Source organism: Theropithecus gelada, chromosome 7b (genome assembly GCF_003255815.1).
Source record: "Theropithecus gelada isolate Dixy chromosome 7b, Tgel_1.0, whole genome shotgun sequence".
Taxonomy (NCBI): Eukaryota; Metazoa; Chordata; class Mammalia; order Primates; family Cercopithecidae; genus Theropithecus; species Theropithecus gelada.
Window position 1 is genome coordinate 104,404,080 of NC_037675.1, and position 24,662 is coordinate 104,428,741.

General features: G+C 43.6%; 1 protein-coding gene and 1 non-coding gene across 4 annotated transcripts in view; both read left to right on the forward strand.

Moving 5' to 3' along the window:
• The window catches only part of TRAF3 (TNF receptor associated factor 3), a 139,268-nt gene that overhangs the window by 77,897 nt on the left and 36,709 nt on the right, over window positions 1-24,662 (forward strand). For all 3 annotated transcript variants that reach the window (XM_025392782.1, XM_025392784.1, XM_025392781.1), the window contains exons 2-5: window positions 16,442-16,703; window positions 18,396-18,447; window positions 22,067-22,171; window positions 22,798-22,965. In XM_025392782.1, the coding sequence (XP_025248567.1) occupies window positions 16,459-16,703; window positions 18,396-18,447; window positions 22,067-22,171; window positions 22,798-22,965 (570 nt within the window). In that variant the 5' untranslated portion in view covers window positions 16,442-16,458. The remainder of the gene's footprint in view (window positions 1-16,441; window positions 16,704-18,395; window positions 18,448-22,066; window positions 22,172-22,797; window positions 22,966-24,662) is intronic.
• Window positions 12,107-12,210, forward strand: LOC112629660. Its single transcript, XR_003120737.1, has one exon. It is a non-coding gene; the product is annotated as a U6 spliceosomal RNA (small nuclear RNA).

Genomic DNA, 24,662 nt, shown 5'->3' on the forward strand with positions numbered 1-24,662 from the left:
GCAACATGGTGAAACCCCGTCTCTACTAAAATACAAAAAATTAGCTGGGCATGGTGGCACGAGCCTGTACTTCTATTGGGGAGGCTGAGGCACAAAAATCACTTGAGCCTGAGAGGTGGAAGTTGCAGTGAGCCGAGATCATGCCACTGCACTCCAACTTGGGCTACAGAATGAGACTTTAAAAAAAAAAAAAAAGGGCCAGGTATGTTGGCTCATGCCTGTAATTCCAACACTTTGGGAGGCCAAGGTGGGAGGATCACTTGAGTCCAGGAGTTTGAGACCAACCTGGGCAATATAGTGACACCCTATCTCTACAGAAAATAAAATAATTAGTTGGGCATGGTTGTGCACACCTGTATTCCCAAGTATTCTGGAGGCTGAGTTGGGAGGATTGCCTGGGCCCAGGAGTTCAAGGCTGCAGCGAGCCATGTTCACACCACGGCACTCCATCCAGCCTGGGCGACAGAGTAAAACCCTGTCTCAAAAAAAAAAAAAAAAAAAAAATTATAGCCATCCTAGTGGGTGTGAAGTGGGAACTCATTGTGGTTTTGATTTGTATTGTCTTTCTTTCTTTCTTTTTTTTTAAGTGAAAGCAAGTTTATTAAGAAAGCAAAGGAATAAAGAATGGCTATTCCATAGGCAGAGCCCATGCCGCTCAGCTGCTTATACTTACTGTTACTTCTTGATTGTATGCTAGACAAGGGGTGGATTATTCATGAGTTTTATGGGAAAGGGGTGGGCAGTATCTGGAACTGAGGGTTTCTTGCCTTTGTAGACCATACAGGGCAACTTCCTGACGTTGCCATGGTATCTGGAAACCGTCATGGTGCTGATGGAAGTGTCTTTTAGCATGCTGATGCATTATAATTAGGGTATAATGAACAGTAAGGACAACCAGAGGTCACTTTCATCGCCATCTTGGTTTTGGTCAGCTTCTTTACTGCAGCCTGTTTTATCATCAGGGTCTTTATGACCTGTATCTTGTGCTGACCTCCTATCTCATCCTGTGACTTAGAATGCCTGACCTCCTGGGAATGTAGTCCAGTATGTCTCAGCCTTATTTTACTCACCCCCTATTCAAGATGGAGTTTCTCTGGTTCAGACGCCTCTGACATGTTTCCCCTTTCTCTTTTACAGGGGAACCCTTAATCCTAAGAGTTGTAGAGGGACAAAGATCCATCTTCTGTAACTTCTTCAGGCTGAATAAGGGCAAAGATATTACTGCCTAACTATGAGGGTCTCTTGTACTCAGGGTAGAGAAGAGCTCAGTCAGAAAGCATCAGTATGGTGAGGGCCATTCATAACTCTGAGTTCCAACAAAAGGTGGTATCTGGAAGGTTAATGAGTGTTCAGTTTAAGAAAACATTCAGTAAACTTATCCTGCATTCCTACACAAAGAGTACAACAGCAATATAGTCCACAACAGTAAAGTAGAATAACTAAAATTATCCTGAGTAAACTAAATAAGACTTTCCATGAACTGGGCAGTTGTTGAAACCAAGCTGATATGGGGTCGCCAGCTGATTCCAGTATGTGCCCAGAATTAGAATATTGATCCAGATTTTTACATTACCCATCTCTCTTGTTTCTTGGGAGCAGCAGCCAGAGATCACTGGTTGGTTCACAGGAGTAAGCAGGGTTAGCCTAAGTTGCAGAAAAAAACTTAAAAACAACTGATGAGGCTAGAATCTAGTAACAGGTGTACCATAGTTCCTGAAACATAATTTATTTTCTCTCTCCGGTCTCCCATTTTTACTGAAGACAAATCATGGTACGACTGATTTGTTTTATTATACTTGGCCTGATTATTTGTATAAAGTGCAGCAAGAACAATTATTTTTCACATAGGGTTTTAAAAATTGACTTTGATGGAACTTCATTCCATAAAAGGAACCTCAGGTAAGACTTTTTTTAAAGCCAAGCCCAGCCATGGGTTTGTACCCTCAAATAACCTGTGAGTTGGGAAATGCCTCTCCTCTTGAGGTCCCAAGATGACGTGGGGCTCCTGGGCCTGTCAGAAAGTGACATTCTTTATTTCACAGGTCAGGAACCCTGCACAGGAACTGTGTAGACAAGGTATGAGGCCAGTTTTCCCAAGGGGCTTATATTGGCTCTATAAGTCAAGTTTGAGTCCTTAAAAGAAAGCACACCATTCCCATCAAAGCCTTGGTAAAATAACCAATTTCTCTAATTGTGTCCTGTTGCAAAAGAAAACAGATTCTTATTGCACTTGTTCAAATAACTATATTGCCATAAGTTAATACTCACGAATAGTTTCCAAATTCTGGAGAAAGCAGGTAGAGAAAAACAAATATGCTCCAAGTTTTGTTCACAGGAATATATTTTACTCAGTTGTCAAAAGCTGTAAGTAGCTCAGAAGTTTTCTTGGTTCTGAAAAACAAAAATGATGAGCAACGTTTTAAGCAAAAAGTCAAAAATTACTTCAGTCTTTTGTTCAGTCCATGCAGTTAACTCCTGTTCCACTTGATATTCATAATCATTTCAGCTCTCCATGAGAGTCCTGAAAGAACCTCTTTTTTTTTTTTTTTTTTTTTTGAGACGGAGTCTTGCTGTGTCGCCCAGGCTAGCATGCAATGGTGTGATCTTGGCTCACTGCAACCTCTGCCTCCCAAGTTTAAGCAATTCTCCTGCCTCAGCCTCCTGAGTAGCTGGGATTACAGGTGCGTGCCACCACACCTGGCTAATTTTTGTATTTTTTAGCAGAGATGGGGTTTCACCACGTTGGTCACGCTGGTCTCAAACTCCCAACCTCAGGTGATCCACTCACCTCGGCCTCCCAAAGTGCTGGGATTACAGGCATGAGCCACTGCACCCAGCCTAAGAACCTCTATTCTAATGTCACAATCTCCAAAGTTATTAGAAACCTGCATCCAAGGGCACCTGCTGAAGTCCTATAGCTGACTATAAACTACCTTTTGAAGAGGATCAACACAGCAGTTGTCTGTGGATGACAAAAAGTCTTAAGGCAACCACTATTAAAGGCACAATTGACTAGGAATTTTGATTACTTTTGTGGCATACGATTTTACATAATAATTACAATTATTAATAACATACGCTAAGTCATATCAGAATTCTAGGAGTTTCCCATTACTTTGTAACACATACCAATAACATATTTATATAAATACAGGTCAAAGAAAGCCAAACACCATTTCATATTTGACAATGCTTCCTGTATGATTTTTATACCAAATAAGCCAAATTTCACCATTGCATTAGTGTACTAATTAATGTTAAACCCAATTCTTAATAAAACATTATAGACAAATCTACCCAATTTTAATGTCGGACCAGAGGTAAGATTCTTATATACCTTTTATAATCCTTTACAAATTTTTGTTAAAGAGTGCTCTAAGAAAACCTGTTGTGCTTTTATTCCAGTGTTCAATTTACAGAACTAAATCATTGCACTTTAACTTCAGCCAGTATGTTCACACACAGAATTTCTTTTACAAGATTAATTTTTCACAAAATTTCCACAACTTTTGCAAACCTTCAGCTTTAAAATCCTAACTTAAAATAATCCCTTAGCCCTTTAATCTAGGCCAAAAAAAAGAATCCACATTCACATGTCTTCTTATCTTTTACCAAAACACATTTCACTTTCCCTACACACCTTGCATGTAAAACTGTTTTTCAGTAGTCTCAAATACATGTTGTACTATTGACTCTTTTTTTTTTTTTTTTTTTTTTTTTAACTATTGACTCTTAACAGTGTTTATTTTTGGTGAAAAACTTGGTATGCAGTTTTAATTATGTAGTAGGTACGGAGCCTAGGACACCAGGCAGAAGTGCAGATAAGGTCTGACTCTTTCTAGCATAGCTAGGAGGCATGGCTAACCCTACATGTCCCCAGGCCTTACCTAGAATCTATGGGTCTAGGTAAGTTGAACAATTTTCAAAAGTCAAAGAGGCAGGTTATAAACTTAAAGCACTTGGCAAACCTAAAATTTGACCTACCTGATTTAGACCAAATGTCTTTATTTTACCAATAATCTTAAAAATTTTCTTTACTTCCTACACCTTAAGTCACATGAATTAAAAGGCATTATACTTTTTACTTTTCTGACAAAATATTTAAGCACTTATTTTTAAACCAGTTAATCAAAGCCTTTTATATCACACACACAACACATATAAATACACAGACAGAAGAAAATGTAGTAGTTGTAAGGTTTTTCATTTGCCAGTTTCTTAATTGGATTAGTGGCTTTATGGTGGAGCCCTGGAGGAACAGGGCGAGGAAAGCATGCAGTTTCTACGGCCTAATAAGCAAGCACAATTGGAAGGCAAGACAGAGCCCCAGAACTTGAGGATCCCATTTTTATATTGGATCCTGGATCCCCAAAAGAGAAACGCTACAGAACAAGACAGTGCAATGATTTTACCACGTATTTCGTTGCCAAGAGCCCATCAGCCCTTTCTGTGATCAGCCCATCCCCCACAGGAGTCTTATCTCTCAGTGGGGAAGGGTGAGGACATCTCCATACCTTCCAGGTGGTCAAGAGCATGCTTTTGATCCAGACACACAAAGATCCACGTATCCCCACCATGCCATTTAGCTCTCCCCAAAAGTATTAAATGTATTTCCTACCTAGTTATTACACATCGAAGCTGTCTGATAATGTGAAGTAATTTCTGATACCCCCAAAGTAAAAACCGATAATGCGGTGCAAAGCAGAATGGAGCCTTAGCTTTTGGGAGGATCTATCCTTGGGGTTTAATAATCCTTGGGGTTCCATGAGGAAAAGAGAGGTTTTCCCAAAACAGGGTGTGTGGTGCTTCCTTTGTTTCTCCTAAGAAAGTCCCAGGCTGTTAGAGCTCGAATATCCACTTTTAATTAAGTGACTTTTAACTATAGCACTCTTTAAAAAGTCCTTTTACATCTCTTATTACCCAGCTTTAGCCACGCCAAACCGCCAATATTCCTGGCTTTTGAACTTGCCAAACGTAACCGCCCAGGTGCTCAGAGAAAGGAAAACAAGATAGTTCGTGAAGGGGAGGAGAATCAACAAATGGCAAAGGTCACCCAAATACCGATCAGAAGGTGTTCATTTTCTAGGCTAAAAATTGAACCTGAACTCAGGCCATCATTGTGAAAAGACAAAGCCTTAACTGCTGAGCTACAGCATTGGGCAGTTTCCATTGCTCTTCCCAGGAGCCCAGAGCAGTAAATTTTGAACTTGCAAAGGCTTTTTACTGCTCAAGATAATTTGTAGAGCTAACTACTACCCAAAATCCCTGTTCCCTGGCAGGCAGAGACAGAGGAAGTACTGCCACGTGATTACAAGATCAAGCTCTCAAGGACATTCCTCAACATGTGGTCTTTGGGCAAGATGGTGGCCCTGAATAACAGAAAAGATGGGAAAGGGAAAGAAAGGGAGAAAAGCATTGCCTGCAGCAGAGTGGAGAATGTGAGAAGCTCAGGGGCACCAGAGAAAGACCCACCCATTGCAGCTGACACTGACTCAGAAGTTCAGGTAGCTGCTCGTTGGGAGCGTAGGGATCTTTCCCAGCATTCCCGTCAGCTCTAGTTTCCCCTTTTGGGGAGGAAAAAGCTCCCCATGTCCCATGATCTTGGACATGTCTAATTCTGTCACCCACAGCTGTCAGCAAAGAGTACAAGGCAGATTAATCCAAAGAGAATAGCAGTTAACATCCCATAGTGCCAACCGGTTCTTAGTCGAGAGGGACTCCACTGAGAGGGGCCTCCAATCCCCTACATTTTATTAAGGACTAACCTTCCTAAGTTGGGCCTCAAACCCAAGTTCAGTCAAGTATGCTTGCCTTTTGTTAAGAGGCACCTTTATCCCTCTCTTAGGAGAGACTCTGACTCCCCTAAGTTGGGCCTAACCCAATCCCATCCTTTACCCAGGTAAATGCATCCCACTTACCCAAAGTTGGCCAATCAGTGCAGCAGTCTATTTCCTTTGGGTTGGGAGTCTCCTCAGTATCATCCCTTTGGGGCTTGCCAGGAAGATATTACCGGAAGGGGGTCCCAATCCAGACCCCAAGAGAGGTTTATTGAATCTCATGCAAGAAGGAGTTCAGGGTGAATCTATAAAGCGAAAGCAAGTTTATTATAGAAGTAAAGAAGTAAAAGAGTGGCTACCCCATAGGCAGAGCAGCCAATTTGTATTTTCTTAATGATACTGATATTGAACATCTTTTTATGTGCTTGTTGGATATTTCTGTATCTTCCTTGGAGAAACATTTATACAGATCCTTTGCTCATTTTAAAATTGGGTTGTCTTTCATGGTTGAGTTGTAAGAGTGCTTTATATGTATTCTAGATGCTAGACTCTTATTAGATATGTGATTTGCAAGTATTTCCTCCCATTCTGTTAATTGTCTTTTCACTTTATTGATAACCTCCTTTGGTGCACGAAAGTTTTTCATTTTGGTGAAGTTCAGTTTATCTAGTTTTTTATTTTGTTGCTTGTACTTTTGTTGTTGTATCTAATAATCCATTGCCAAATTCAAGGTCATTAAAGATTTACCTCCTGTGTTTTCTTCTAAGAGTTTTATAGTTTTAGCTATTATATTTTGGTTGTTGATCCATTTTGAGTTAGTTTGTATATGTGGAGTGAGGTAGAGGTCCAAGTTTGTTTTGCAAGTGTTAATCCAGCTGTCCTAGAACCATTTATTAAACTATTCTTTTCCTACTGAATGGTCTCATTTGGCACCCCTGTCAAAAGTCACTTGAGGCCAGGTGCAATAGCTCATGCCTGTAATCTCAACACTTTGGGAGGTCAAGTTGGGCAGATCACTTGAGGTTAGGAGTTCCAGACCAGCCTGGCCTACATGGCAAAACCCCATCTCTACTAAAAAAATACAAAAATAGCCAGGTGCAGTGGCACACACCTGTAATCTCAGCTACTCGGGATGCTGAGACATGAGAATCGCTTGAACCTGGGAGGCAGAGGTTGCAATGAGCTGAGATTACACCACTGCACTCCAGCCTGGGCAACAGAGCCAGACTGTGTCTCAAAAAAAAAAAAAAAAAAAAAGGTCACTTGGTCATATATATATATGTGTGTGTGTGTGTGTGTTTACTTTTGTACTTTCGATTTTATTCCGTTGGTCTACATGTCTGTTCTTCTGCCAGTGCCATATAGTTTTGATTACTAAAGCTTTGCAGTAAGTTTTAAAAGAGGGAAGGATGAGTCTAAAACATTGGTCTTCTTCTTCAATATTGTTTTGGCTATTTGAGGTCTCTTGCAGTTCCTTATGAATTTGAGGATCAGATTTTTATTTTTATTTTTTCTGTTGTAGAAATATTGTCTCACTATATTGCCCATGCTGATCTTGAACTCCTGGCCTCAAGTGATCCTCCTGCCTCGGCATCCCAAACTGCTAGGATTATAAGTGTAAGCTACGGTTCCTGGTCTCAATTTTTTTATTTCTGCAAAACAGGGCCGTTGGAAATTTGATAGGGGTTGCATTGAATCTGTGAATCACTTTGGGTAGTATCTTAGGGTACCCCAGAAAAACAGAGCCAATTGTGCGTGTGTGTGTGTATGTGTGTGTGTGTGTGTTAGTCTTAGAGATTTATTAAAAGGAATTGACTCACACAATTACGGAGGTAGGCATATCCCAAGATCTGCAGGAGGAGTTGGCAAGCTAGAGATCCAAGAGAGCAGATGGTTTACTTCTAGCCCTAGCCCAAGACTGAAGGCCTGAGAACTGGGGAAGCTAGTGGTGTAGTTCCTGTCTGAAAGCTTGCAGGCCAAAGACCCAGGAAGAGCCATCGTTTCAGTTTGAGTCCAAAGGCAGGAAAAAAAGCTGATGTCTCAGCTTGAAGATAGGCAGGAAGAACCTGCCTTGCTGCAGGGAGAGGGTCAGCCTTTTTGTTTTACTCAAGCCTTGAACTAATTAGATGACAGCCACTCGTATTGGGCATGGCAGTCTGCTTTACTCAGTCTACCAGTTTAAATGTTAATCCCATCTATAACATCCTCACAGAAACACACCTAGAATAATGTTTTACCATTATTTTAATACCATAAAATAATGGCATAAACATTATAAATTATTGGTAGTACTATAGTTAGTATTTACCAAAATATTAGGTTTTCCAATCCATTTACATGGGATATCTTGCCATTTATTTTTGTCTTAATTTATTTCATCAGTGTTTGTAGTTTTTATTGAAAAATTCTTTTGTCTCCTTGGTTAAATTTATTTCTGAGTAGTTTATTATTTTAGATGCTATTGTAAATATAATTGCATTCTTAATTCCTTTTTTTGCTTATTTATTGCTGGTGTATAGAAACACAGATGATGTTTCTGTGTTGATCTCGTACCCTGCAACTCTGATGGATAATGTTGTCTGTGAATAGATTTACTCTTTCTTTCCCAATTTGGATGGTTTTTATTTCTTTTTTCTGCCTAATTGCTCTGGCTGGAACTTCCAGGACAGTATTGATTCGTAGTGATGAAAATAGGTATCTTTGTCTTGCCCTGTTCTTAGGAGGAAAGCTTTCAGTTTTTCACCAGTGTATGTGGGTTTTTCACAGATACCCTTTATCATGCTTAGTAACTTCCTTTCTGTTCCTAGTATTCTGAGTGTTTTTATCATGAAAGGTTGTTGGATTGTGTCAAATACTTTTTCTACATTAATCAAACTAATTGTGTGGGTTTTTTCCCCCTTGTCCTATTAGTATATATTACACTGATTGGTTTTTGTGTGTGGAACCAACCTTGCATTCCTGGGATGAATCTCACTTGGAGTTTTCTAATATATTTTTTTGGGATCTCATTCATTTTTGAAAGATAGTTTTACTGGATATAGAATTCTTGGTTGAAAAATAGCCAGACATGATGGCACTGGCCTGTAGTCCCAGCTCCCAGAGAGACTGAGGCAGGTGGATTGCTTGAGCCCAGGAGTTGGAGGCTGCAGTGAGCTATGATTGCACCACTGCACTACAGCCTGGGTGACAGAGTAAGATCCCTTCTCCAAAAAAAAAAGAATTCTTGGTTGACAGATTTTTTTCTTTGAGCCCTTTAATTTGTTACCTTTTGGCCTCCATGGCTTTAGATGAGAAATCAGTTGTTAATCTTACTGAGCAGTCCTTGTACTTGAAGAGTCACTTCTCTCTTGCTGCTTTCTACAGTTTGACTACAGTGTGTCTGGGTGTGGCTCTTTGAATTGAATTTATCCTATTTGGAATTTGTCGAGCTTCCTGGTTATGCATTATGCAGATTAATGTTTCTCATTAATTACAGGACTTTTCTACCATTATTTCTTCAAACTTTTTTTTGTTTCTTTTTCTATGTGTCTTTCTGAAATGCTATAATGTGTATGTTGGTACAATTGATGGTGTCCCACAAGTCTCTGAGGCTGTTTATTTTCTTCATTATTTTTTCTTCTGTTCCTAACACCACTGTATAATCTCAATTGTCCTATCTGTAAGTTCTCTGATTCTTACTGCTTTCTGTTTATTTATGCTGTTGAGCCCCTGTGGTGAATTTTTCATTTCAGTTTTTGTGCTTTTCAACTCCAGAATTTGTTTGGTTCTTTTTTAAAATATTTTTTTCTTCATCAATATTCTGTATTCAGCGAGACATTGTTCTGATGGATGTTTCAGATTTTTGAACATGGTTTTCTTTAGTTCTTTGAACATATTTAAAATAGCATATTTAAAGTCTTCATCCATAAGTCTAATGTCTGGGCTTCCTCTTGAACAATTTCTGTTACTTATCTTTTTTCTGCATGTGAATCGAACTTTCCTGTTTCTTTGCATGCTTTGTAATATTTTGTTGAAAGCTGGAAAATACTGTAACAACTTTGGAAATGAGATTCTTCCTTCTCCCCCAGGGTTTGTTGGCTGCTTGTTACAGTCATTGTTTGTATAGTTACTTTTCTGAGCTAATTTTGTATAGTATATATTCTTCATCATGTGTGGCCACTGAGTTCTCTGTTCCATTAATATAGTGGTCAGCTTATGATTAGACAGAGATTTAAGCACCTAGAACAAAAAATATCTCCCAGTCTTTTGAAATGAGGTCTGTGTATATGTTGGAGCACAGCTTCAACACTCAGCCAGGCGTTTGACGGTGACCCCTTAGCATTCACTGCCGGCTTGCACAGAACCTGAAGGTCAGCCAGAGTGGAAGCCTAGGCCTTTTCAGGTCTTTCCTGAACATGTACACAGCCCTGGGCATTTGTGGAACCTTCTAGATTTCTAAGAATGTGTCAGAGCTTTTCAAACCCTTATTTTCCAAAACATCTTACTCCTCAGCTTTTCTTCCCAAGCTTTTGGTAAATCTATTGTTTGCCTCAACTGTTATCCAGTGGTTCAGGCAGCAGCAAATAATTGTCTGTAAATATTTCCAGTAACCTTTTTCCCTGTTTCCCTAGTAGATGCCTCAGCACTGGGAGGTTAAGTCAAACCCTTTGAGCCAATCTTCCAGGGAGTCAATAGACAGGTCAAAACAAACAACTGCAGTTCTTTGCAGATGAGGCCCATTCCAATGCTCCCTCTTGGACCGGTGGCACCAGAGTGGCAGCCTGTTGTCTTCTAAGCACTGCTGCAGCCAGGATGGGACCAGAGAAGGTTAAAATGCTGCGGAACTCACTGTTCTTGCTGAGATTCAGCTGGTTTTTCTTGATTAAGTGTTCTTCTGATTGCTGCAAGTTTTTAGTTAGTTTCCAAAGTTTTAAAATAGTAGATTCTGACAGTTTTTGCCAGTTTTTAAAATGCGTATATTGAAGGATAGACTTTCAGTTCCTTACTCAGCCATTTTTGTGCACATGACTTACTAGTCATAATTTAAATTTAATATTTTAGGACATAATCTAAATTTTAAAATTATGATCAGTTTCGAGTTTGCCAAATTTATGTACACCTTACTCGATTACACAAGAGATTTAAGATGACTTACAAGGATAAATAGCATAAGAGACGCAATAAATTATTGTTGTCAGTATTTGTTGGGTTGAGGGCATGTTAGTAAAAACTGCCCTCCATGCCGTTGAGAACTTGATCCTAGAGACAGAAATGTTTCCTTGGCAGCCTTGAGGTTCTTGCCCTCTCTCTGTTACGTCAGTGGTGGGGAACCTGGGGTAGATTCGCCTCAGTGGCTTCTCCTGCATGACTGCGTTGGATTGAGGGAGATACGCCAGGTTAGTGCCCAGCAGTAGGGATGGTTGTTACTGTCTGCCTCTAAGTTGATTGTGAGAAATGTGTCTCCAGTGTTGGTTTTCCTATATCCAAAACTCTCCTTTGCTCAGGACAGTACAGATAGGTGTTTATATCTAAGACATCGTCTCTATTGTCCTAGTTGCTTCAGGAGGTGATCAGGGGATTCTCACACTTCAGATCAGAAGTGACTGCTCTTGGTGGCTGTTGATCACTGGGAGAGTCAAGGGTCATCAGTAAACCTGAGACTTGTCCATCCACTGGTTCTGGTTCCTGTTGAGGTGTCTGTCCCCTGTTTTCCCAGGAGCCAGTTCGGTCCTGTGGCCACCTCATTGATATAGAAGGTCACAGGGCTGCCAGCTGGACTCTGCTCAGGGTTTGTGTCATTTATTTCTTCAGCTTTTGTTGAGAAAGCATGTTTTCCTTGAGCAATATCTGTGAATTTGACATAGTGGCTCATTTACTAGTCTGATTTGAGAACACCTCCTTTTGACATTGCTTCTGTGATAGAATTAGAGCTGCTTTCTGGTTTTATATATTGGATTGTCCCTTTTTCATCAGCATCACTCACAAGTTAATCTGAATTTTTTTTTTTTTTTTTTTGAGATGGAATCTCATTCTGTCACCCAGGCTGGAGTACAGTGGCACGATCTCGGGTCACTGAAACTTCCGCCTTCCAGGTTCAAGCAATTCTCCTGCCTCAGCTTCCCGAGTAGCTGGGACTACAGGCATGCACCACAATGCCCAGCTGATTTTTGTATTTTAGTAGAGACAAGATTTCACCATGTTGGCCAGGCTGGTCTCGAACTCCTGACCTCAAGTGATCCACCCGCCTCAGCCTCCCAAAGTGCGGGGATTACAGGCATGAGTCACTGCGCCTGGCCTAATAAAATTAAGATTTCTCTTCATTAAAAGACACCATAAAGTTAAAGTCAAGCTCGCTTTGGCAGCACATATACGAAAATTGGAACAATACAGAGAAAATTAGTATGGCCCCCGCGCAAGGATGACACACAAATTCGTGAAGCAGTTCCATATTTTTAAAACACATGCACATGTATGTTTACTGCAGCACTATTTACAATAGCAAAGACTTGGAACCAACCCAAATGCCCATCAATGATAGATTGGATAAAGAAAATGTAGCACGTGTACACCATGGAATGCTATGTAGCCATAAAAAAGAATGAGTTCATGACCTTTGCAGGGACATGGATGAAGCTGGAAACCATCATTCTTAGCAAACTAACAGAGGAACAGAAAACCAAACACCACATGTTCTCACTCATAAGTTGGAGTTGAACAATGAGAACACATGGACACAGGGAGGGGAACATCACACACCGGGGCCTGTCGGAAGGTGGGGATGGCATTAGTAGAAATACCTAATGCAGATGACGGGTTGATGGGTGCAGCAAATCACTATGGCACATGTATATCTATGTAACAAACCTGCACGTTCTGCACATGTATCCCAGAACTTACAATAATTAAAAAAAAAAAAAATCAAGCCATAAATTGGGAAAAGACATCTGTAATACATAAAACTAACAAAGGATTAGCTGTTAACATATTAAATAGAGGGGGAATCTCGCCAAATCAATATTACAAGAGACAATAACCCAATTAAAAAAATGACACCACCAGGCACAGTGGTTCATGCCTGTAATCCCAGCGCTTTGGGAGGCTGAGGTAGAAGGATCACTTGAGGTCAAGAGCTTGAGAGCAGGCAAGACCCCCAGCTCCTGAAAAAAATTAAAAAATTAGCTGGGCATGGTGGCATGTGCCTATAATCCTAGCTACTCTGGAGGCTGAGGTGGGAGGATTGCTTGAGCCCAGGGGTTCGAGGCTGTAGTGAGCCATGATGGCACCACTGTACTCCAGCCTGGGCAACAGAACGAGACTCCATCTCTTGAAAACACACACACGCACGCACACAGAAAACAATGACAAGGAGACACAATTTGGCATTTCACAGGAGAGAAAACAAGTGGCCTCTCGGCATATTAAGATGCCAAACCTTTCTAATCAGGTTAAGGAGCAAAAAGACCATTGTCCTTGATTGGTAGAAATTAAGATGACCGATAACTGTAAGTGTTGGTGAGAGTGTGGTTTCATAGAAATTCTCATGCTGCTGGTGGAAGTATTTGTTGTTACCTCTGCTTTGGGGAGCAGTTTGGCACTTATTTACAAAATTGGCCTTTCATACAGCCTACACACCAGCGACTCCTCTCTGCTCTCTGGATGTAGAGTCCAGAGCAAGGACTGGCAAACTCTTTCTGTTAGGGGCAAGAGAGTAAATATCCTAGGCGTTGTGGACCACATACACTCTTAGTCTTTGTTTTTATAACACTTAAAAAATCTGAAAAACATTCTTAGTTCAAAGACCTTACAAAAATAGGCTGCTGGCTAGATTTGAATCGCAGACTGTAGTTTGCCAATTCCTGATTCTCTGATCTAGGGGATGCATCCTGGGTAAACTTAGTTACATGCAGTCTTAGTGGCAGGAGGCCTGGGGAAAAGCACAGAGCAGTATGGGGGAGTTGAGAGAGAGGGTGGGAAGGTAGCCTCCTGGAGAAGGTTGGGGGCTGGCCTGCGTGTGTCTGGGTAGGCTCTGCAGTGGCCTGGCTGGGCGGGCCTAGGGGAACCTAGAGCCTCTGAGGCACGATGGGCCAGTGTGGAGAGCACAGTGGCAGGGGCCGGGGGCTGCAGGTCAAGGCTGGTCAACCCTTTTACCTGGCAGGCAAGGCTAACACCAGGTGCCCTTGCTGCTTAGCTTGAAGAGATTAGTGAGCATCGTGATGAACTGGCAAGTTTGTAAGCAGATGACATCTATAATACATATACTTTAACATTAATGTTTTGAAAACTTTGTTTTCACAAATAAGTAATTTCCCACACTGTGCCACAGTAATGTTCTATGAAGCTAACACACTTGAGTTACTAACCAGTTCATCAGTCTCTCAAGTTCTCTGCTGCCGGCGTTCATTCCTGTTTGCTCCTAGCTGTGAAGTCAGGCTAGGAGTCTGTCAGCTCATGTGCCTGTCAGCTTCATGCAGGCAGCAAGAATGGAGCTCGGAAGGAGGGGCTCTGCCCGCCCACCCAGCAACTACCTCCCCAGGATGCCCAGGACCTCAGGAGTGGAAGGAATTTGGCTCTTATTTTTCTAAGTAGCAAAAATAGATGAATTGGGTACAGGAATGCAGTGTGTTTTTGAGGGAGCTGGTGAGTTTTGAAAGGAACTTCCCCTTTTCACCTGAGGCATTACCATATCATGAGAAAGGATGGAGGAGGCGTGGAGGTGGGAAACTACACAAGAAAAATCCTGTGGTGCAGAGGCTTCTGATGTGAGGTGGCTGGTCTAGGCAGCGGTGTTCCCTGAGGCTCCTGAGTCTGGTTCTCAGTGGGTCCCTCACCTCCCTTCACAGCCACTCCCTTCCTTACCACGGTACATGGGGGTGCAGGGCTGGCCAGGGGCTGTTGACAGGAGGGGAGTGGTGCAGGCTGAGCGTTAAAGACAGGAAGAGCATCCGTGCTGGAGCTGCCCTGCAGAAGCCTCGTAAAGATCGTAAGGCACTGGGCAAAAACTTTTCCAAGAAAGTTCATGGTGCACACACGGACCTAAACACTAGCTGGCATTCTCAGGGTTTTTTTCATTATAGAAGTGCATGGCCATTGCATGGTATCCAGAAAACAAAGACCAGAGAAGCCAGACTTTATACCACCATCTGGAAACATTTAATTTAGCTTTAGGTAAGTGTTAGCAAATATTTAGGATGATTGATCAAATTATGAGTGTGTTTATGAGTGCACAGTGTAATTTTTATTAAAGCTCACATTTCTTCAGGAACTCGATTCAACTCCTTTACATTCCTGGTTATTTTCATTTACTTGATCTTGAGGTCTCATCTGGCAGAGCTGTGCAGGCTGGGACCTTTGTGGCTCATTTTGAGGAGCTGTTTACCTGTTGATGGGAACTTGCAGGTGGGAGGCAGCCAGTCTTAAAGAGTACCTTGTCAGCAGGTGTGGAAGAGAGCCCGCACAGACGGACCTGCCCTTTGTGGTGTCCCCTCTGCCAGCCCAGCCCTTTGGGCACATTGGCACCTACCTGAACCCGAGTCCCCTCGTGCACACAGGGAGCGGCACCTCCCTCACACGCTCCTCACCGGTGTGACAGGGTGTGGCGTGCTCTGTGGGTCCACAGCGGGCCCACCCCACAGCTCCGTGCACAGCATGTTGGGTCAGGGCGGTGCTAGATGAATAAGAAGAGGGTGGATGTCAAAACTGAGCACTTCGGGTACTGTGGGCACACTGTCACAGGGTTTACCCGGGAAGGAACAACTGGGCTCCAGAAGCAGGTTGACCAGGCCAGTCTGAGTCGTGGCATCGAGACTCATCTAGCAGAAGTCAATGAGGAAGGAAAACTGACTGAGAACAGCTGTTGTTTCAGCTAAAATCTCAGAATGATGCATTGAATTCAAAGTTACAACACAGCAAAATAGTATGTGTATTTTTTTAAACCTCAAAAATACTCTGTTTATTATTAACTTTAGAAAATTTTTGGCTGGGCATGGTGGCTCATGCCTGTAATCCCAGCACTTTGGGAGGCCGAGGCAGGCGGATCACGAGGTCAGGAGATCGAGACCATCCTGGCTAACACGGTGAAACCCCATCTCTACTAAAAATACAAAAAATTAGCCGGGTGTGGTGGTGGGCGCCTGTAGTCCCAGCTACTCGGGAGGCTGAGGCAGGAGAATGGCGTGAACCCAGGAGGTGGAGCTTGCAGTGGGCTGAGATTGCGCCACTGCACTCCAGCCTGGGTGACAGAGTGAGACTCCATCTCAAAAAAAAAAAAAAAAATTTTTTTTGGAGATAGGGCCTCGCTTTGTCGCTCAGGCTGGAGTGCAGTCGTGCCATCATAGCTTGGTGCAACCTTGAACTCCTGGGCTCAGCAATCTTCCCACCTCAGCCTCCCAAGGAGCCGGGACCACAGGTGTGCACCACCACACCTAGCCCAATTTATTAAGTATACTTTTTAGGAAGTTTTTTGAATAATAATATCAGTAGTTACTATGTGTTTGGGTAAAATAGAAAGGAAGGAAGCATATTTGATCATGTTTTGTTCCCAACACATATTAAAGTTGGGAAGGATTCTTGTGTTACCTAAAACTGAAAGACAGCAGGTCTCAGGCATTTCTGCTTTCCCAAAGCTGCATTTGTTTCCTTGCATGAGAGGATATGATGGCGCTCTCTTTACTGTTTTTTCCCAACAGAACTCCTCTTTCCTAAAATGGAGTCAAGTAAAAAGATGGACTCCCCTGGCCCGCTGCAGACTAATCCGCCGCTAAAGCTGCACACTGACCGCAGTGCTGGGACGCCGATTTTTGCCCCTGAACAAGGAGGTTACAAGGAAAAGTTTGTGAAGACCGTGGAGGACAAGTACAAGTGTGAGAAGTGCCGCCTGGTGCTGTGCAGCCCAAAGCAGACCGAGTGTGGGCACCGCTTCTGCGAGAGCTGCATGGCTGCCCTGCTGAGGTAGCACCTCGTCCGGCCCGTCACCCTGCCCCTTCTCAGCCCTCGGCTTCACCCTCTCCTTCATTCATTTCTCTAAAGCTACACCTCTAGAGGTTTAAAGCCCTAAAGAAGTCATAAAAGCCTCCGGGTCCAGCTCGTGAATCCTTTAGGGAGTTGCAGGGGGATTCCCACATCTGAGTTTACTGAGGCCTCTGCCTGTCTCTGACCTGCCCCGCCTGTGTCTTCCCACTCTGTCTGTAGAGCCTTGGTGTTGTAGAGCCTCATATGTGTTGCTGTATTTTATTGAGGAAGCTCACAGTTCCATGGAGGAGACACACCAGGAAATGACAAGCCAGTCGTTTAAGGGCACATGTACTGGTGTGCAAGGGTGCTATAGAGAGGAGGGGGGATGGGGTCAGCTTAAAGGACTGGGTAGGTCCCTAGGCGAGCAGAAACCTAGGCCGCATGCTTACTCAGCAGGCGCATGTGTTACATGCACCGAGCTCTTGGCAGCGCTTTGCTGCTGAGTGCCAGTGCTGGTGCTGCTGGCGGATCATGAAGGGAGGCTGGAGCTTTACTGCAGGATAGCATCAACCAGGAGAGCACCTTGATTCACCCTGCAGGCCTCATGTTTATGTTTTCTGGCGTTGTGCCGGGTGGTGGGGTTGCTGCAGGATGCCCTGGTCTTGGCCAGTGCTGTCAGGGCACGTCAGCCTGGGAAGGTTGCCAGCTCCTCCTCCCACAACACTCAAGCCTGGGCTGCCCCCGAGCCCCAGCCTGGGCACAGCAGCCAGCCCCCTGCCTTCACCCTCTCTCTTCTCCATGCTTCCCTCTGTGGTCTTACCCACTTATCCCAGTCAGCTCACCTTTGCCCACCTCTGGGCCCAGGAGAAGCTTCCTGGTGGAGGAGGGGCTGGAGCCCCCATATATGGTGGGCCACAGGGGAGGGAGGCTGGTCCCCCTGTGCAAGTGTCATTGGCCTTCCAATAGACAGTGAAGCAAAATCGCCTGTGGAGAAGGGCTGGCTGCTTTTACAACACAGGAGCAAGGCTCTCCAGGTAAACGGTACTCACATCGAAGGGCTGCTCTGCAGACAGCTAGCTTTGGTTTCTGAAATAAAATTTCACTTTTACATTAAGTGAAAGAGGCTTTCCAAGTGGGGCTGAACTAAACTGTTCTACTTGGTAACTTCCTTTTGAAAAATCAGCATTTTGGCTGGGCGCGGTGGCTCACGTCTGTAATCCCAGCACTTTTGGAGGCCGAGGTGGGCGGATCACAAGGTCAGGAGATCGAGACCATCCTGGCTAACACGTGAAACCCCGTCTCTACTAAAAATACAAAAAAATTAGCCGGGCTGGGTGGCGGGCGCCTGTAGTCCCAGCTACTCAGGAGGCTGAGGCAGGAGAATGGCATGATCCCGGGAGGCGGAGCTTGCAGTGAGCCGAGATCACACCACTGTACTCCAGCCGGGGGAAAGAGCGAGACTCCGTCTCAAAAAAAAAAAAAAAAAAAAAAGATCAGCATTTTAAAAAATGTAGCCCTTTTTTCTCCCATGGCTTCCTTTGTAAAGTGAATCACCAGGGCGTCCTGATGCAGGACGTTGCTGTGAGCCACTGTGCAGACCTGACCATAAAGCGAATGCTCCCGGAATCTCCTGAGTCCCCTCAAGAAAGGGACTTTCACTCTAATGTAGTCACGTGTGTTTCCCTGCAGCTCATCAAGTCCAAAATGTACAGCGTGTCAAGAGAGCATCGTTAAAGATAAGGTATTCTGGTTTTTTTTTTTAATCATTTTATCACATGTTTTCAGCTGGGTAGTACTTTCCACATAGTTTGCATTTGGCACTCTGGCACAGCACATTCTCTCAGTTTTGGCAGCTAATGCGGCAGGCTCCCAGGCAGGGCACTGTGCCATGTGATCACCTGGGCAGGCAGTGGGTTCAGATCCACTTGGCCACTTCCCTACTGTGTGAGCTCCGTGAGCTACTTCACCCCCTCACCTGTAATAATAATCACATCGCCTGCCAAGACTGCAGAGAGCTGGTATGAGGAGTAAGAGGGTCGATGTGAGCAAAGTCCTGAGATGCCTGTCCGTGGCAGGGCTGTCTGTGGTTGGGTCACTTCCGTCATTGCGGGTCTTTATCCTAGACAGCTTTTACTCAACTCTTACACTAGGTTTTACCTTCAGACTTGCTAGGCTGAGGGGTTCATTTGAGTTTGTGCTCCCTGCCCCCCATCCCCCTGTGATATCTTGAAGTCATTAGATATGAATGAGATTAGCCCCTTCTCGCCCCCTGTGGCTGTTCTCAGCTAGAGCCCGTGGGCGTCTCTGCACATTCAGAGGATAGGGCTGCCCAGCCTGCCACCAGCTTCTCTCCTGGGGCCTCGTCCTTCTCATGGAGACCGACAGTCATCCATGTGCTGCTACACCCTGCCAGGCCCACTTGGAGTTTGAAACAATTCATTCTTTTTTGTTGTTGTTGAGACAGAGTTTCGCTGTTGTCGCACAGGCTGGAGCACAATGGCACGATCTCAGCTCATTGCAACCTCCGCCTCCCGGGTTCAAGCAGTTCTCATGCCACAGCCTCCCAAGTAGCTGGGATTACAGGCACAAGCTACCACGCCCAGCTAATTTTTGTATTTTTAGTAGACACGGGGTTTCACCATGTTGGTTAGGCCAATCTCGATCTCCTGACTTCAGGTGATCCACCTGCCTCAACCTCCCAAGGTGCTGGGATTAGAGGCGTGAACCACTGCACCCAGCAATTCATTTTTAAAGTGCTTAAAATATCAGTAAAAATGTGTGTTTCCCTACTTTGAGTAATGAACCTAACCATTTTTTAAATGCAGGTCACTAAGTTGTACAATAAAATTCTTGCTCTGGGGTTTTCCTGTCTAAAGCACCTTGCAGATTGGGTTTGTTGGTCAGAGCAGCCCAGGTGAGTGCAGTGATTTGAGGATTGCTGGCAGTCAGCGTCCCTGGGCTGCCAGGCACAAGGGCATGCAATATAGCCACTCTGGAAGGGGGGGAGGTGGAATTGGCCACCTGGGCCCTGTACCTTTTCTTTCTCCGCGTTTACCTGCTACTGCTGAAGACTTGGTTAGTTCCTGTGAGGAAAAACAGCCCTCCCCTCCGCTCTGTGCCTTGTCCTAGCATGGTACCCGGCTGCCTTGTTAACATGTGCCTAACGTGTGAGTGAGAGAGAAGCTCGCAACAATGGCTGAGATTTTTTTTAGTATTTCTGTTTTGTTATGCAGAATCATTATCCCTATTTTTTAATGACATTAGTAGCTGAAGAAAAATGGCTAGTTTTATCAAATAATCATGAATGAGATTCACTCAAGTTGTGGACCCTCATGGAAAGAATGGAGCTGTCTGGGCCCCGGGTGACCCAGACCCCCACCCATCAGCAGGTCATCCAGGGGTGGGTGGGCCTCTGGTCTTCATCTGTAAACAGACATTTGGAGTAAATAGTCTCAGATCCTTTCCATTTCAAAGTTCTGTTGACTTTAGTATCTTAAGTCATGACCTTCTTTTTTTTTAAGTCATGTTTATGAAAGATAAGCTTTGGCTCCAAATTAGTTTAGTTTTAACTCTTAACAGCTATTGATTCTGTTTCTCTTAGCAGTTCAAAAAGCCATATTAAGCTCCTGTTATTCTACTTTCATAGATCAACAGACAGGAGTTTCTTAGAAATACCTTTGGACTAAGATGTTGGAGATTGTGTTGTTAGAGTGAGAAAGAGCTGGGCATGGTGCCTTATGCCTGTGATCCCAGGACTTTGGGAGCTGAGGCAGGTGGATCATTTGGACTCAGGAGTTCGAGACCAGACTGGGCAGCATATGGAGACCCCATCTCTACAAAAATGAAAATTGAAAAGTTACCTGGGCTTGGTGGCATGCACCTGTAGTTCAAGCCACTCAGGAGGCTGAGGTGAGAGGATCGCTTGAGCCTGGGAGTTTAAGGCTGTAGTGAGCCATGATTGCCCCAGTGCACTCCAGCCTGAGTGATAGAGTGAAACCCTGTCTCTTTCTGAGATGGAGTCTCAGTCTGTTGCCCAGGCTGGAGTACAGTGGCATGATCTCAGCTCACTGCAACGTCCTCCTCCCGGTTCAAGCAATTCTTCTGCCTCAGCCTCCTGAGTAGCTGGGACTACAGGCATGTGCCACCACACCCGGTTATTTTTCTTTTGTATTTCTAGTAGAGAGGGGGTTTCACCATGTTGGCCAGGCTGGTCTCGAACTCCTAACCTCAGGTGATCCACCCGCCTCGGCCTCCCAAAGTGCTGGGATTACAGGGGTGAGCCACTGTGCCCAGTCAACCCTGTCTCTTAAAAAAAAAAAAAGAATGAGAATACATGTGTTTTCTAAGGGAAAAATAAAATTAAAAGTTGAAAGATTTTTTCTTTTCTTCTTTTTTATTTTTGTTAAAGAGATGGGGGTCTCACACTGTCCCCCATTCTGGAGTGCAGCAGTGCTATCACGGCTCACTGCATCCTCGACCTCCCAGGCTAAAGCAGTCCTCCTGCCTCAGCCTCCTGAGTAGCTGAGACTACAGGCACATGCTGCCCTACCCAGCTAATTTTTAAAAAATTTTTGTAGAGATAGGGTCTCATTGTGTTGCCCAGGCTGGTCTCAAACTCCTGGGCTCAAGCAATCCTCCTACCTCAGTTTCCCAGAGTGCTGGGATTCCAGGCTTGAGCCACCACGACCAGCATCATTTTCATTTTCAAAGGGAAATGTTTTCATTATTAGACTAACTTCAGACTGCAATATATGTTTTAAGAGAGTGTTTTTCAGCCACAGGCTAATGCTGCTTTTTTGGTGAAAAATGAGTTTTAACAGCATGACCTTTAGAAAGAACCAACAGTTTTACAAATCATTCCCCAGATATGATCTCTTATGTGGTCTCTCCGTTTCTCCAGCAAGCCATCTATACAGTGTATTCAGTTGTGTCTGGTTCTGCTCTTGTCCTCTGGTGGCAGCCACACCATAATGGCCACCTGCTCAGTGCTGGCTCCTGGAAGTCCCCAGAGTCTGAATGTGAACCTGGTCCTCCTCTGCCCTCATCCTGAGATTATGTCAGAGTTAATAGAAGACGTTTAGATGCTGCAGAGTGATCTTTAATTATTAAGTCTAATCCATTTTCTTTTGGCTTAACTAATAAAAGATAACAGTTAATGTTATTTAAATTGTGTCTCTTAGTAGGGGCGGCTTCTTCATTCTACTTCTAGAAATCAAGATGGTCCTTAATGCTTTCTGAAGTTCACTTAAGAGTTGCTCTCTTGTTTTTTTTTTTTTTAAGTGGTTTTGCCTTGTCCAGAGTAGCAGCATGTGGAGATTAAGAAATATTAATCCTCCAAAATAATGACCTTTCATTTTCAGGTGTTTAAGGATAATTGCTGCAAGAGAGAAATTCTGGCTCTTCAGATCTATTGTCGGAATGAAAGCAGAGGTTGTGCAGAGCAGTTAACGCTGGGACATCTGCTGGTGAGTAGCAAAGGGACACTGGAAGCTTTTACATGAAGGAATTCGAGTCCCTTACATCCAGCTGATTAAGTGGTCAGTAGGATGTGGCACTTTAAGACCATGTTGACATTAGTTTTTCAAAACACAGCCAAATAGGAAAGCAGTCAGAACCACTTGAGTGTAAGTTGTTATTTTTATGACATCATTGGCAGAATTGTCAACTGGTTTTTAAACACTCCCACCCTACTTAGAATAGAGAAAATCTGAATTGGATTTTAATTTTGGAAGGCCCATTAAAACCTTTTTTCACCATGAAATTCTACATAACTCCTTATTTTTTTAATTAGTCCCATATTTTAGCTTAGAAAATTATTTGAACTGGAATAAAACAAAGTTCTTAGCAGATACTCATTTTTCCTGGAAGCAGAGTTGACTTAATTCTTCAACAACAATATAGTTTGAGTAATCATGAAGTAGAATATGAAATTCAGTGTCTCTTGGCGTATTTGTTACTCTTTGCTATGAAAAACTGGTCTAACAGGAGGTTAGAACATTTCTTTATGGTTTAATTGCATAGAGATTAGAATTTGGTATTTCAGATTTAGGATTTTTTCCGAATTAAGAACATTGAATGGTCTGTCTTACAGGTGCATTTAAAAAATGATTGCCATTTTGAAGAACTTCCATGTGTACGTGCTGACTGCAAAGAAAAGGTCTTGAGGAAAGACCTGCGAGACCACGTGGAGAAGGCGTGTAAATACCGGGAAGCCACGTGCAGCCACTGCAAGAGTCAGGTTCCGATGATCGCGCTGCAGGTGCGGGTCTTCCCATTCCACAGGCCTTTCGCTCAATTCCTATATGATACGTTCCACAGGCCTTCCGCTCAACTCATATATAATCTACTCCACAGGCCTTCCGCTCAACTCATAGATAATCAGTTCCACAGACCTTCCACTCAGCTATAGAGAATCCCTTCCACAGGCCTTCCCTCAACTCATAGATAATCCATTCCACAGGCCTTCTCAGCTCATAGGTAATCCATTCTACAGGCCTTCCCTCAACTCATAGATAATCCGTTCCACAGGCCTTCCCTCAACTCATAGATAATCTGTTCCACAGGCCTTCCACTCAGTTCATATATAATCCGTTCCACAGGCCTTCCACTCAGTTCATAGATAATCCGTTCCACAGGCCTTCCACTCAATTCATAGATAATCCGTTCCACAGGCCTTCCGCTCAGCTCATAGATAATCCGTTCCACAGGCCTTCCACTCAGTTCATATATAATCCGTTCCACAGGCCTTCCGCTCAGTTCATAGATAATCCATTCCAGAGGCCTTCCCTCAACTCATAGATAATCCGTTCCACAGGCCTTCCACTCAACTCATATATAATCCGTTCCACAGGCCTTCCACTCAATTCATAGATAATCCGTTCCACAGGCCTTCCCTCAACTCATAGATAATCCGTTCCACAGGCCTTCCACTCAACTCATAGGTAATCCGTTCCACAGGCCTTCCACTCAGTTCATATATAATCCGTTCCACAGGCCTTCCACTCAATTCATAGATAATCCGTTCCAGAGGCCTTCCCTCAACTCATAGATAATCCGTTCCACAGGCCTTCCACTCAACTCATAGATAATCCGTTCCACAGGCCTTCCCTCAACTCATAGATAATCCGTTCCACAGGCCTTCCACTCAGTTCATAGATAATCCGTTCCAGAGGCCTTCCCTCAACTCATAGATAATCCGTTCCACAGGCCTTCCACTCAACTCATATATAATCCGTTCCACAGGCCTTCCACTCAATTCATAGATAATCCGTTCCAGAGGCCTTCCCTCAACTCATAGATAATCCGTTCCACAGGCCTTCCACTCAACTCATAGATAATCCGTTCCACAGGCCTTCTGCTCAGTTCATATATAATCCGTTCCACAGGCCTTCCGCTCAGCTCGTAGATAATCCGTTCCAGAGGCCTTCCGCTCAATTCGTATATACTTCTTCCACTGTACAGCTTCTTAATGACTATTCTAATAGGAATAAAGAGAAATGATAGGAATAAATAGCACTTTTTATCTTACTTTATTTCAGAATTAAGCTTTGTTTTGCCTGTTTTGATTTATGTAGTTAACATTTTCCATTGCCTTGATTGACTATCATTTAGTGTGTTAAAAAATGAATATTCAAGAAAGGTAAAATTTTTAACTTGTCCTAGGGAATTGCCTCAAAATGTTGATAGATTGCCTGATTTTACAGCTCTGTGACATAACCGTCACTTATAACAGGCTAATTTGTCCTACAGCATTGAAATGCAGCTGTTTGTCTTGGAGGGAGCTTCTCATACTTCGGTTACTTTGTCTCAGTTTTGCATTGTGTATTTCCGTGGGGGTGACAGTGTGTGTGTGGGTGAGTGTGTGAATGTGGGTGAGTGTGTGAGTGGGGGTGAGTGTGTGTGTGGGTGTGTGAATGTGGGTGAGTGTGTGGGGGTGAGTGGGGGGTGAGTGTGAAT